This window comes from Drosophila serrata, unplaced genomic scaffold (genome assembly GCF_035046125.1).
Source record: "Drosophila serrata isolate PLE 108 unplaced genomic scaffold, ASM3504612v1 contig_362, whole genome shotgun sequence".
Lineage (NCBI taxonomy): Eukaryota > Metazoa > Arthropoda > Insecta > Diptera > Drosophilidae > Drosophila > Drosophila serrata.
In genome coordinates, this window is record NW_028257260.1 from 1,231,764 (window position 1) to 1,246,870 (window position 15,107).

Sequence of the window (15,107 nt, forward strand, 5' to 3'; positions counted from 1 at the left end):
TACCTATGACCAGTGAGTAACTATGATCAATAAGTATCAATGAATATTAAGTAACTATGAGCAGTAATTAACTCTAAAGAGTAAGTATCTATTATCAGTAAGTATCTATGACCAGTAAGTATGTATGATCAGTAATTAACTTTAAACACTGATAAACAATGACTTGCAACTTTTGTAACACAACACATATCTGAGACTTGACTGGTAGCAGTCACTTCGTTCCGGGGATGTTAGAACATGTTGGGAATCATAAGCACAGATGTGCGAGATTTGTTTTGGAACAAGTTTAAGCTATTTGAACGAAACTATGGAGTTATTCTTCTATATAATTTTACTGGTATATTAATCGGACCACGGCGAATCGGTGGACTATATATATATATATATATAGCTGCTATAGGAACAATCGGAAAATTTAAAGAAAAAATATAACTTTACCAATTCTCAACAGATTTTCATCAAATTTGATATATAGCCATTATATATTAATCTAGAATTTTCTGTAAAATTGTATGGAAATCGGACTACTATATCATATAGCTGCCTCACAAACGATCGTTAAAAATATAGGAAACGGTGAATGAAATGAAAGCGGGTATTACTTTATTGTTTTTTAACATAAATAAATATAATTTATATCGTATTAATTCCTAGTGATCGAATTTCAATCTGTAAGGGTATACAAACTTCCTTTCTTGTTATTATTTATTTAAAGCTCACATAATGTGTTTCTATTAAACGGAATGTTAGGAATACTTTTTAATGATTTTACTAATTTTATAAGGTGAATGTATTGATTTTATTGGGTATAATGAAACCTAACAATTCTATAACTTTGTCATCTAAATGCAAAAACCGCATATTAAGTCACCCTTTTTTAAGCCAAGATAAGACCACAAACATGCACCATTTTCCACCTGCTTAGGCAATTTTCCACACAAAAAGAAACCCACCTTTTTTGTTTACCTTGACCAAAGACCCTCACAAATTCGATATCGAATGTTTTGCCTTTACATTTCGAATCCAAAACCACACAGAAAAGCGAAAAAATAAAGAAAAAACACTACAAAAAAAGAAGCAGCAAACACGGACAAACCGGGAGAATCGATTATTGTAAATTTATTACTTTTTCGCCTTGGGACAGTGTAAAAAACAATAGAATGAATGCAACATAGAGAAGACAAAACACAGAAAGCGTCAATGAATCAATATAAACAACCATATATAGAATGGCCGTAACGTCATAGACCTGGTTAGAAAATGTGCCAGGGCAGTTAGCGTTGGGAAGAGGAAGCTAAAGATGGAAAAACAAAAGGGAAATCCATTTGTAAAAGGTTTCTAGGGTTCTATTTACGAAGTACCCTATATAACTATAAATTTAGTTAATTAAATATTTGTTATACGATTTTTGTAATGTTTCCTTGCTTTTAAATAAGAAGTATTCCTATTTTTCAAGCATTTCTTACTATATTGTGATTAATCACACATTTAGCTAAATAAATATAATGATATTTATAGGAAAATCTGGTTATAAAGTTAGTATTTTCCTATATACAAACATTATTGAATCATTCAGTTAAAACAACACTATATTTTCAGTTTAATTTTATAGAAATCCCGTATAGAATACCCATAAAATACCCTTTAAATTCGAATTTCGAACCAAAACAATGAAAGAAAAGGGTTGGAAAAGCCCCTGTGTGCTAATTGAATTAGCGTTTTTCCATTGACAGGTGCCAGTGCCGTTGGCATAGTCCATGTTTTTCACTTCTATTCTCCGTGGGAGCACCTTTCAAATTGGCTAAAATGCTGAACTGCAACGGACGTTCCCCCGAATTGCATCTATCGGTTACGGTTACGGATTTGCCATCATTTTCGAGTTTGATTAGTATTCCCGGGATAATATCATTGGGAATGCAATGAGCCATCAGCAGCAGCAATTTCTTCATTACCATCATCATCAAGTCCATCAGCAAGTGCAATCGGAAATGCAAATGGATCGTCGAAGTTCGGATTTGGATTTGGAAAGAAATCGGGGGGATCCTCAGAATCGCAATAGGAATACAGAACGTGGTGCTGGAGGTGTCTCCATGGATTTGAGGAATCTGTGCCAGCGCATTGATGTGGATAGCTTAAGAGGTGAGTCCAGCCCTGGACTTAAAACCACACAAAAGTCCTGATACTCTTCATTTCTTCACTTTAATAATTATTTTTCTTCCCTAGCCAAATTACCCTCCTTGCCCCAATTGAAGTTGCCCAAATCCTTGCCCAAGTTACGGGGTCGCAAGATTTTCCGTAGCTCAAAAAGTGGAGTTGCTGCAGGTGAAAATGGACCAGGAGCAGGAACTGCTGCAGGAGGATCTAGCAAGGATGGTGGACAGCCGCAGCAAATGCTGCAGGTGGCAGCACAGTCACAGCAATTTATCAACAGGACACCGCAAAGGATATCCACCATTAGTTCTCTGATGTACGAGGCCGATCACGAAGAGGTGAGACATTCCCAGCAGCCAGGAGGAACATATCGCAGTGCTGGCAGCCTGGATGATGATTACTATGCTCCCAGCACCGGGGATAGAGCCTCTCGACCCATTAGTCCCATTAAGATACCAACAGCCGCGGGAGCTGAAGCTTCTCCCTCTGGAACAGGACAAGCCACTTTAACCCAGCGATTGCAGAGGGGCTACAAGAGCCTCAGTGAACTTCGGCTGAAGCACATCTTTGCCAAGCAGACCACAGTGCGTAGGGACAACATCGAGGTGGATCGCTATGTGGAGCAATATGAGCGGGAACTCAAGTCGGAGAAGCGGGCGCAGGCACGTCGAGATCGGGAAATAGCCGAGAACTATGACATCAAGGTGCAAACCCTGGCAGCCACCCGACAAAACACCTTCGAAGACGATGAAGTGGAGCGGGAACAGTTCGAGAAGAGCAAAATCAGTCATGAAACCGATGAAAGTGGCATGGAGGCCACACCACCTCTACCAACTCGTAGAAAACCAGGCATAGCAGCCACCAGATTTGCCAAAGTACGCAAGCCTCCCTTGGAAATGGAAGAGCAGTCGGTTGGTAAGGATGAGGAGAACCAACAGGAGACACCTCCACCACCACCTCCGCCACGTCCCAGCAGCTACAAACAGCAACTGCTCAACAAGCTCCCCAATCTGCCTAGTCTACCCAATCTCTCACAGCTTTCAAAGACCAAAGAAGAGCGATCCAGCAATCAGGAGAATGCTTCAGCCTCCAAGAGTGGCCTAAGGCAAAACATCAAAAGACTTAGAAAGTCCATTAAGCGTCCAGCCAAGATTAAGCCCAAAGCCAAAGCTGATTCGGATGAAGAAGAGGAAACCGCGGAAACGGACAGGGACAAGGACAAATCCAGTGATCCACCAGCCAAAAGTTCATCTGCAAATCTCCGAGCTCGTATCAGTCGCTTTGCTTCCACAGAGCAACTTCAGCAACGTTGGAGAAAGAGCTTCAAGAGCAGCAGCTCCAAGGTAAACCGCGAGGCAAATGAAAAGGTAGATAATACCGATTCCACTCCAGGAGCAGCTGCCACAACTGGAGTTCTTGGAGGCCTCCTCCTAGGCTCTCAACTAGAGAAAACCCTGGCCAAGCTCAACGAAAAGATGCATCAACTCAAGTTTTTTCAGCGCTACTCCAATCGAAACCAAGAGCCAACGCAACCCAAACCCAATACGGTGGGCCACGAGCCCGTTGAGATCGATGACGATGAGGAACTGGCGGCCACCTACCATCACAGCGATAGCGATGAGGACGAAGATGAGGATGCGGACGGGGACAGCGGCGAGGATATATCCGCTGAGGAGGCCTTTGGCAAGATCCAAGAAGAAGAGGATCGCTATCAGAATTCACAGGATAATTCGAGGAGGGGCTCATCATCCCTATCAGGAACTGCGCCCGCCCACGCTGCTCGCCAGATGGCAAAGCTGGCTGAGATTCAGGCGGCGTCGAAAAGCGGAGCAGCAGCCTGGAGCAGTGAATCACTGGAGGAGATTGCCGACGAGGACTATCCACGTGTACTCATCCACCAGGAGCACTCCGATGCCTTTGAGTCCACGCTGATTATAGCAGTGGCCTCCAAGGGTTCCGTTTCCGTTTCGCCGGGTGTCAGGAACACGGGTTCCCAAACCTATCCTGTAGTCAAATACAGTTCTTCTGGTTTTGAGCAAACTGCAACTGGAGGTGCTCCCAGTAGATCACCTGGAGTTAAGGATTCACCATCGCCCGAGTTCAAAACTCCTGCTGCCCAGACTCCTGATGCCAGTGCCTGGTTACCCAATGAGCAGATCATTGCTGGTTTTAAGGATCAAACCAACGCCTCCTGGCCAGCTCCTGCTCTGTATAAACCCAAATCCATTGATATTTTTGAGGCAGCAAGCGGAGGATCTGCGGCCTTTGCTGATTTCGATGAAGCCCTTCGAAACGCTCCTGTTCTGAGGATTAGTGCCGGCAGCAGTTGCGATACCAGTGGCGAGGAGGCAGATGATAGCACTTCCCGTGTCACAAAGATACGCGTACAGAGTCCTCAGATAGGCAACAGCAGGGAGAGCCTAATGGCCCAGGAGGAGGAGGATGAAGAAGATGCAGAAGCTGATGCCGATGTGGATATGGAATTGGAAATGGAGGGAGTTCTAGACCTGGATCTAGATCTAGATCTAGAGAGGGACTCCTCAGAGCGACCGCCTTCGGCATCACCACCACCACCACCTTTGCCACAGAGACGTCCACCGCCACCCAAGATTCCTGCAACGCCACCCATTTATGATGCAGTCCCGCCACCATTGCCCGTGAGCAAACCTCCAATACCAGACAAGGCTCCAACTACTGCACCTGGTATTAAGAGTCCTTCCCCAACAATGACAAAGGAAGTTCCCCCGGTTAGCAAAGAAAATCCTCCACTTGGTCGGGGCATCCCACAAAGGAGCGCCTCAATGTCACGACCCGCCAAGCCTCTGGTCAAAACCAGTTCCCTGAGACTCACCTACAACGAACAGGTGCGACCAGGTGATGTTGGCAAGGTCAATAAGTTAATCTCACGCTTCGAAGGCGGCAGACCACGCCTCTGTCCCCGAAGGATGCACAGTGAGGAGTATGAACGGGGGCGAGAAGATGATGAAGCCGAGGAGGAGGATGCAGAGCCACTGTTGGAGCTAAAGGACTTTCAGAAAAGAGCTGTCGAATCGGTGACACCCACAAATCGAGGTGTGATAATACCACAAATCACAGTCAATAACAATAATAATAACAGTAACGAAAAGTCAACTGAAGAAGTGGAAACGGAGGAGGATGACATAACTAAGAGTCGAAAAAAGAAAAGGGAATCCTTGGAACTATCGTTGGATCGCCAGAACTCGAATTGCAGCCGATCGGAATACGGATCGCCATTATCCTTTCCAAGCAGCCGGCGAAGTTCTACGCCCACGAATCTGAGTTCCAATCCAAATCCACATCCCATACTTAATCCCAATGCTAATCCAATTCAAAATCCTGTCCAGATACTGCAACAGCAGCGACGCAGCCGCAGATCGATGACCCGCGATGATGACAATTTCTATAGCTTCGATAGCGACGAAGGTGAGTTTTAAGGATCTTTAAGATCGATTTAACTAGTTTATATTGATATTTAACTTGAGTTTTAATATAGTACTATATATTTATTAGTATCTTTATTATAATTCTCATAATAATAATTTATCATTTTCTATATTTCCACAGAGAACAGCTACTACTCTATAAGTCCCTCGGGAAGCAGTCGCTATGTGGTGGAGATATAATCGAAAAACTAGAAATAAGTCCCAAAAACTAGTGTACTTTTAACACAAAAAAAACACAGGCCTGCATAAGTTTTGTTAAAAATGTGCGATCTTTAATTTTTCAAAACTAAATTCCAGCTAAAAGCAATATTTTTTTTTTGTTTGTCAACTTTAAATGCAACAAAAATTAGACCATATTCAGGTTTGGGATGAAAAATACATTTTATTAAAGAAAGATCGTATATTACTATCATAAAAATAAAATTAAACTCTGCAATTTCGTGTAATTGAACGGTATTAATATTTGAAATATAAAAAAATCCATATAAATACTTAAATAATTTAGAAACAACTTGAATAATTGAAAAACTACCAAAAATCGTAATAAATAAATAAATAAATTATAAAATGTTAAAAAAAAGAAACAAAATTAGTTATATAAGAAAAAATAAAGTCGTTTTAATAATCGAAATATGTGTGATTTATATACGAACATTGCACTTTCAAAATTAATACATAAACAAAAAAAAAATACCCTTGCAGTTTGATATTTATTTATTGGATCGTATCGGAAATCGATCGAACCTAAGCTTATTGTCGTTCATTTATCGATATTTTTATATGCAAAAATCAAAGTTTTGAAAACTCATAACTTAGCCAAAAATGCATTAATTTTAATTTAAAAAAAATTCCCATGTCTGTTTTTATTACGTTAACAAATCTGCATACTTAATTTAAAAATGTAAATTTTTTCTTCAAAATGTTCAAAAATTTAACAATGTTACCCCTAATAAAATTTTTAAATTTGTATACATTTTTTTTTCTGCTGGACATGGCTAGATCGACTCGGCTTTTTGAGTTGATCAAAAATATATATGATTTATAGGGTCGCAAATAACACCTTCACTTTTTAAGCTCCAGGTTAAAATTATAATTATCTGCAAGGGTATAAAAATAATAATAAAATCGGTGTTATACAAAAATACCTAAAATTAATTCTAAAGAGCAAACACATTTTCTTTTTTTTTTCTAGCCTAAGCTGTTATTTAACAAATAAAGTACAACTGAATAAAATAGCGATATAATTATCGTGCATATAAAACAACAGACCTTAGCTGCCCTTTAATTAGTAAAAAACAAAATTATTTAACGTTAAAGAAATGCAATTTAGGGGAAGATCATGTCCAGCACGAGTTGGTTCCTGGGGTTTTTAGAGCCAGGAAGTTGATTAATGGTGCCAAAGTGCATCGGGGGATGGAAAGTCGGATAGTATTAGATGCCAGCTGACACCACCATATGAAATCTATGAGGTATATCGGTGGTTGCAACGATCCTGCCAAACCGAACCCAAAAAATATATATATGTATATACTTCCCCTATCGTCGAATCGCTGACTGAGCGCATTTTAATTGATAATTTATGCTAATTAATTAATTTAAGTCAAGGGATGGAAATGCATAGAGGCGCAGGCAACATATGGCGTCTATAAGGATAATGCAGCATGGTCCTTTTTATTTGATAACCGTAAAATGGAAAAGATCAGGGAAATATATACTTGAAATAACATCTGTTTGCCACGCTAGACTTTAACCTTAACGTAAGTTTTCACAGTTTTCCCACTTGAAGTTTTTCCTGTCTGTTTGCTATTTAAGTTTGATTATCCTTGTCCTTGGCCCTTGAATTTTCACTGCATTGCAGTCCTAGAACCCTGATATATATACATATATATATGTATATGTGCTGCCTGAAGCTTAGTCATTTTCCTGCTGCTGCTGATTCATTAGGCGGCTTAGAAAGCTCTTCCTCTTGCCTTTTGCACTTCCCATTTTCCATTTCCCACTTTCCCTTACATTTCAAAAAGAGAGGAAAAAAAGAGAAGTAAGTGAGTGATTGAATGACTCTTGTGGGGTCATTGCAGGGCCTTTAATCAGAGCAAATTAATAAGCACATACAATGTGCCTCTCTCCCTCCCCCTCTCCCGTATCATTTGATTAATTAAACTTTGCTTGTGGTGACTAATTTTCCTTCACTTTACGGAAAAGTCTCTCCTCACTCTCTTTTTTATCGCACTTTTCTAGCTGCTTTCCTAACAACTTCTCCTCGCCCTCATGCTAACGCATTAAATGCCAATAAATTTTGTAAATTGCTGGGGAAATAAATATATATATCATCAGGGGGTATTACTTATTGCTACCAGCAGTAATTTCATTTAATTTCGGAAACTATTAACTTTCGTTGGGCAATTAAAAGCGGAAGTTCCTCGGGAGCCTTCAGAGTCCAACAAAAGTAAATAAGTGCAAAATTGATGTTTAGGTAGCTGGGCCAAAAACAGGAAAATCCGGCAAAAGGATCCTATATATACATATATCCAGTTTTTCACCCCTCCATTGGAAAAACAGCTGCAAGCACAGTTATTTGACACGCGACCAAAAGTATCTACAGTGTTGCAAACACCCCCTTTGGATGTGATCCAAAAAGAAAAAAAATCCACCCCAATCGATGCGAATGAAATGAATTCCTTTTCCTTCTTTTATTATTTTTCCCTGCTATTTGTTTTTTCCTTTCTGTATATCCTTGGAGTGTGTGTGGTCAGCCTGGGAAATGGATTAAACGAATGAGTGACTAACGACTGACCAAATGTCGGGGCTTAAATATGAATCAATTGGAAGGGAAAGTCTCTGATATACCTGATAGATTTATGTAAAATAATATTCAAAATTTATTTAAAATTGAAGAGGTTAAGACTTGGTTATTAATAAAAGTTTTAGGATTTATTTAAAGTACTTAAATAAATTTAAAAATTATTAGTTTACAAAATATCATGAGTAGTTTGGTATCTTGAAGTTTATTTGTCGTGTAAATGTCTTTCAACAATGTTTGTTTATAAATTAAATGACTAACCTTATATACTCCAATTTTTCCAAGTAAAAAACGCTCAAAATAAAGGACAACTTGTAACCCACTAAAAAATATGTAAACTTTACCACAATCAATCAATCAAACATCAAACATTTTCCCCCACTCCAAAGGTTCAAGGAGGAAAAACTCAAAGGAAGTGAAGTCAGGCAGGCAGGCGCAAAACTTTTTAACCAGAAAATTGAAGGGGGGAAAATTGTTGCCGAGTTTTTCCACTGGGAGGTAGCTGTCAGGTTTCCGGACCACAGACGACGAGAAGTTCAATGCTCCTCTGACGGTGGCAACTCCAACTTCAACTCCAACACCATTCACCGGCAACATAATGCAATTTATGAAACGGGAGCTCAACTATCCAACCGACAGACAGACAGACAGACCTCCTCGTAATATTACCACATTTAAAGCAAAACCAACTAACGCACTAAACGGAAGTTTTAACTAGTTAGTGTGTTATGGGGGAAAAAAAATCACTATGACACAAAAACTGGTTCATTTTTTAAGCAGAATGAAGCTTCAGCAAAAAATATTCATCAACCCAATGGGTGTCTTTATACATATATTCCCCAAAGGTTGAACAGTGAAACATATAAAACCAAGGTTTAATTTATAGCAAAAGCATAGACAGCTTGAAATAGAGTATAAAAAATGATACTTATATAAAAGAAATTTATAAAAATCCAAGCAAACCTAGATTAGAAAGCTAAAGAAAATCAGAAGACCCGGTTTCACATAAGTATAAATAAGTAGAAAGCTCCAGAAAAACCCTGTAGACACACCCTAGACCAGAATTTTAAAATTAAATAATTGTCCCACCAAAATTTCCCAGTAACAAACAAAAATTTAAAGAATAAATAAGAAGAGAGACCCCTGAAGAGAGTCTCCAAACTACAAAACCTAAGTCATCACACACTTATTATATATTTTTTCTCACTGGGTGTGTCCGATAATGCCCTCATATTATACCTGACAAAAAACCAACCTCATGGAGAATCAGATATAAGCTCGCATTGGTTTTTTGAGTCATCCATCCATCTGTGGAGAAAAAAAAGCTTTGAGCACCGACAAAGCTTTATTTGTTTTTGTTTATCGGAGAAACAATCAAATTTGTGACTTGGAAACAAATAAATACTGATAAAGGATCGAGTAATATGACACTCGATCGGTTTCAGTGATCTTAAGAGAACTTTGCATAAACAGAAATAAGTAAAAATACACATTGTGCAATTTTTATTTCATTTATTTTTATATTTTGATTGATCAATTAAAATAAACACAGAGGGTAACATAGGGTTTAATCATTTTATACAATATAATTCCAAGAAATTATCACTGTATCTTTAAGTCAAGGGTATTGACAACTTCGTTGGCTTGAAGTTTTTAGTTTTTGTTTTAGTTTTGGTTTTGCTTTCGCACACATTTAACCCAAATGACAAGAGTGCCCAAGTAGCCCCATTGGGCAGGGGAAAACGGAAAATGGAAAATGGAAAAAAGAAGTTTAGAGCTGCTGAAGAACTAAAATATATATAGAGGGAGGAATGCAAATTGCAGTCGGTCGCCACTCCTGTGTCTGTGCCTCCAGTCAGCTTTTTCTTTTATTTTATTTTTTTGTCTGTTGGCAACTGTGCCACATGGGGTTTTCTCTGGCGTCTAACCCCCGCCGGTTTTTCCTATTTCCCTCTAACCCCCCACCCCCCTTGATTTCCCAACCCGAAAACACTTAAAAGTGCATTGCACTCAACGGTACTCGCACCTAGGAACCTCGCCGCAAAACGGATGATAAAACAAGCGAAACTAACAAATACACAAAGCAAAAAGTTCTTAAACAATTAATAAAGTGTTAGGAAAATAAACTAATTTCGGTATTAAACTATAAACTCAAAAAGTTTATTGGTAAAATGATAGCCTTTTCAGTTGATAGTTTGTAGCATTATTTAAATAACATAACTATGAATTTCTATGATTTTAATAAAAAATGTTACTAGAAAATGTTTGGTTAACACTGGTTTAAATAAATAAATTTGATTAAAGCTTCTTCTATTTTAATTTTTAGATTAATTTTGCTAGATTAATCACAATAATTATGTTTTAATTATGATATATTAAATTACAAATCCTAGTTTAATTATTTACTTGACAAATGTTCTACCAGATTCTTTGATTTAATTTAAATTAAATTAAATTTTAATAAAGTTCAGTTAATTTTTTTCAGTTTCCTGCAACTCAGCAAAAAAAGATAAATATAATAAAAACAACAAAACATCTAAGCGCGGCAACCGCGAAAACCGCGAACCGGCATCGAGTCCCCTTAACCCACAACAAAACCTCCTCCACTTCCCCTTAACCCTTAGCATGCATACACTTTTTGCCGGCACTGTATAAGGCACATATTGTGACAGTTATGAGGAGCACAAAAAAAATTATAAAAAAAGGTTAAAAGGAAGTATAAGTGTTTGTAAGACTTAAATAATATTTTAAATAAATCAACAAATACTTTTAAAATAATATAAAAAAATAAATGTATTTTTACAAGTAATATTTTTACTTTTAGATTTAAATTTGCTTAAAAAATTAAATTTTTATATTCTTATAGGGTATTAAAGAGTTTTGTCTACAGTTGTTTCCCAATCTATAATTGATATATATTCTAGATCATATCTAGATAATCAACAGCCGAATCAATCTAGTCATGTCACTTTAATTTTTTAATTTTCCATTATTTTAAGTTGTAGTTTCCTTTAGAAATAATATTGTACAATAAAATATATGTTTTTCTAGGAAATTGTAATTACTTTTATCGGTATAGTTCCCCGGTGTTATTTTTTTTTGGCAAATAATTCGTTTGGGAATAAACTTTATCAAATTATAAATTATGTTGCGGTTTGACTATTCAGCTTTTATATACATATAATATATTTAGTTCCATTGGGGGAAATCTAGACTTTCTGGCCCTCTACTTTTTGGATCTATAAAAATTCCTACTCCTACTCTTTCCAATAAGGAATTTAATAAATTATTAAAAAAGGTAATAAATTAATAAATAAATGCATAAGTAAATAAATTTTGAAACTATGAAAAACGAAACGAAGGAAGTAGAGTGGCAGCGTGCAGAATGTGAATATTATGGATAAGAGAGAACGGAATAAAGGAACGAACGAACCAAATTGAAGGCAATGAATGATGACATCAGCGGGCCTTGTTTTTGGTTATTTTTTGTTTTTGTTTTTCTGCGTGTGTTTTTGTTTGTTTGTGGAGCAGAAAATAAAATACTGAATATTTCCTGGCCTAACTATTGATTTTTCTTGCTCCTTTTTGGCTTGCCGGCAAAAGGATTTTGGCCTGTGTGACATGCAATATCAAAAATGACATCATAAAAGGATTTTTCTTCGTGGCCAACAAAATTGGATTAAAAATCGCACAAAAGAGCGACCAAAGTAACTAAAGAGAAGAAGAGAGAAAATGACGCAATCGCCAGCTGTTTGAGAGATGAAAAAAAACGACTACAAAATGTGATCCGAAAATCCACATGGTAAAGTTTCCAAAAAAAAAAAAAGATACAGACCACGATGATATCAATATACATAAGCACACGCACACGCATAAACTTATAGGTATATATATACAAATATATATATTTACCCAATTGGAATACACAAATATCTGCTTCGTCTGCGTTGCGTATTTTTAATTCTTCAAGTTTTTTTGGGCGTTCCATTTTAATTATAACAAATGTAGGCAATTGCAAGCCAAGCCAAGAGCCAAAAGAAAGAAATAACAACATACATAAATCTCTTAGATGGAGAGAGAGAGAAAAGGGGGTCAAAAGATATCGATGATATCATAATATTCAGGCAGCAGCCATCGAAAAAAAGATACGACAAACGCCTTGGATGGTAAATATATTCGTAGGTTTGTGAAACAGAGAAAAAAGTGTGAATCAAGAGTTGATATCAGCAAAATTACAAAGAAAATTTGATAAACGAAAGTTCTCCGCTGATTGAATTCAAGAACAATTGAATTACAAACGGAGAATCACACAAGATCAATGTCAATCGGTAACGAACTTACAAATAAGGTAAAAGATACTTAAAATATATCGAAAAATGCCAAAATGGCAAGTTTTGAAATAAACACACTTGAAAGTATCTAATTTCTAAGCTTTTGGGATATAAAATCCTCTATAATATTCGATATATTTATCAAAACTAAATCAAGTTCCAATACACTATGATTTCCCCTCCATCTATTAGAGATCATACTTTCTGATCAACATTTCCAGCCATGTTATCGATGACAAAAATGCAAGTCTTGTTTTATAATTTTCCCACACATTGAGAGAAAGATAGAAATAAAAAGAGAGAGAGCATAGCTGGTAAAGTGACAATAACAAATAGGTGAAGCATGACCAAAAAAAGCAACTCTGCCATTAGCTTTTGCCCCTGAGTGTGATTCTCCGTTTCATTCTCTCTTCAATTTAATGAACTGCTTTAATTATGCTTGACGTTACCCCCCCCCCCCTCGTTCGTCACCTAAATTAGAAAAGATATAGGGGTTGGGTCTGGCTTCCCCATCGATAAAATAAAACAAAACCTCAATGTTGAATGAGATCGTTCAAGTTCTTTAGCTTATCGCCACATTCAATTGAAGGTTTTCTCAATGAAAACGATCCCCGGTTATGGGGGTCATCCTATTGCTACTGCGAAAGGAAATAAATGATCATTTTGCAATATTATTAATATAGAGTTTTGGAATTACTTGCTCAGTAAATCTAAAATTTCAAAAATTTAAATTAAATTATTATACAATGACATCATCGTCATCATTATTAGGTTGCAACCTTTGCGTCAACGACTGCGATTGCATATCAGCGCAACTTTGCCTTGTTTAATATATTCAAATGGGCTTTTTTTTTAAATTCGTTTTTGTAAATGCTTTGTGTTTGTTTGTTGTTTTTTTGTTTGAACAGTATAAGTTTGCTAAGCAGATAATATAAAAAAGTAAGCAGAAATCGGACTTGAAATAATATAAGAATTACCGCATAATTTTGTGAAGCTATAATTCCTAAATATCTAATTCGAGAGCTAAATAAGAGATCTATTTGAGAATACTACCAAAATTATTAACAGAACTACAAAAATGATAAATTTGAAAGAAGTTTTAAATATTTATAAAGTAAATTTACTTTAAAACATCTTATTGTTTATATATTATATATATTTTTCTATTTTATTATAGATAAATATATAAATGTTTAAAAATTTAAGTTTTATTTTATAATAAATACGAATTTCCTTGCCTTCCTTTATTTCCAAGACAGTTACAAAAAAGGTTGATCGCTTAATCTTAATAATTAAGCAACAATCTGGGCTTTTGGTCAAGTTATGCTACTTTCATAGCCGCCCCACTTCCCCCCTTAATTTTCCAACCCCCCTTTTGTGGGCCAACAACAAACGGCATTCATTAACAAACTGGCAGGCTAATTTTTTGTATTTGCTGCCACTGCTTCTGTTACTGTTGTAGCCGTTGTTATTTATTTATTTTTTTCTCTTTTTTTTTGGGTCGACTGGGCGGAGGCATCGTCGTCGCAGTCGACGTTGTTGCTGGGCCGTAACGGGTGCCTTGTATTAACAATATGATGACGTAGGCGCTGCGATGACCGCATGGTCAATATATAAACAACCACACCGAAAAGCATAGAAACTACAGTCAAGCTTCAGAAAGACGAACATTTGAAGAAAAGCTCGTTCTGGGCATATATGGTCATATTTGCGAGGATTTTTAAGCCAGGATTATCATTATGAGACTTGAGATACCTTTGTCTTTAAAGTATGTTTTGTTTTGCTTTAAAAATATTATAATTTAGTCAGAAATTGCAACAATATCTTTGTGGAAGCCAGTCTGCATAGTAACGAAGAGCAATAGGAGCTTGTTACCTCAAGGATTTTACTATATAGAGTCGTAGAATTAAAAATCCCCTACAATAGTCCGATCAAAATTATTTAAATTATTGTCAGAAGTAATTTTAACGATTTTTTAAAATATTTTTAAGCTAATACTATAATATTCAGAAGAAATATGATAAAAATGCCATCGTTACTTTTACCTCAACTTGTTAGGAGGTGTTTTTATTTGATTATTTATAAATTAATATCAATAGATATAATTTTTCGAACAAACTAAATATATTATTCCCCGCTTTTATGTATTACAAGTAAAATAAGGCTTGATTCAATTAATAAGTTCTCTGAAAAAGCCATATAAAATAAAGTTTTATTGACTTTTTACGAAGATACTACCCAATTTATTCGTATTTCATTATTTTTTTAAAATAAATTTAAATATTTTCCTACTAGCCCTAAGGGAAATCGCATTGAATAACTTTAGTTCATACATTTTAATGTTGAAAATTTTAGAGAGAG

General features: G+C 36.4%; 2 protein-coding genes across 14 annotated transcripts in view; one reads left to right on the plus strand and one right to left on the minus strand.

Annotated features, from left to right (window-relative positions):
* The window catches only part of Nrg (Neuroglian), a 45,318-nt gene that overhangs the window by 28,910 nt on the left and 1,301 nt on the right, over positions 1-15,107 (minus strand). The window lies entirely within an intron of this gene.
* Positions 1,702-6,876, plus strand: PIP82 (photoreceptor-related protein PIP82). The gene is made up of 3 exons (XM_020946522.2): positions 1,702-2,139; positions 2,224-5,595; positions 5,737-6,876. The coding sequence occupies exons 1-3, from the start codon at positions 1,920-1,922 to the stop codon at positions 5,793-5,795; spliced, it is 3,651 nt and encodes a 1,216-aa protein (XP_020802181.2). The 5' UTR covers positions 1,702-1,919; the 3' UTR covers positions 5,796-6,876.

Excerpts from the sequence above, each read along its gene's own strand:
- PIP82 (XM_020946522.2), top strand. The coding sequence starts at position 1,920 with ATGAGCCATCAGCAGCAGCAATTTCTTCATTACCATCATCATCAAGTC. Across the intron at positions 2,140-2,223 it reads TGATGTGGATAGCTTAAGAG|CCAAATTACCCTCCTTGCCC; the intron begins GTGAGTCCAGCC and ends TTTCTTCCCTAG. Across the intron at positions 5,596-5,736 it reads TAGCTTCGATAGCGACGAAG|AGAACAGCTACTACTCTATA; the intron begins GTGAGTTTTAAG and ends ATATTTCCACAG.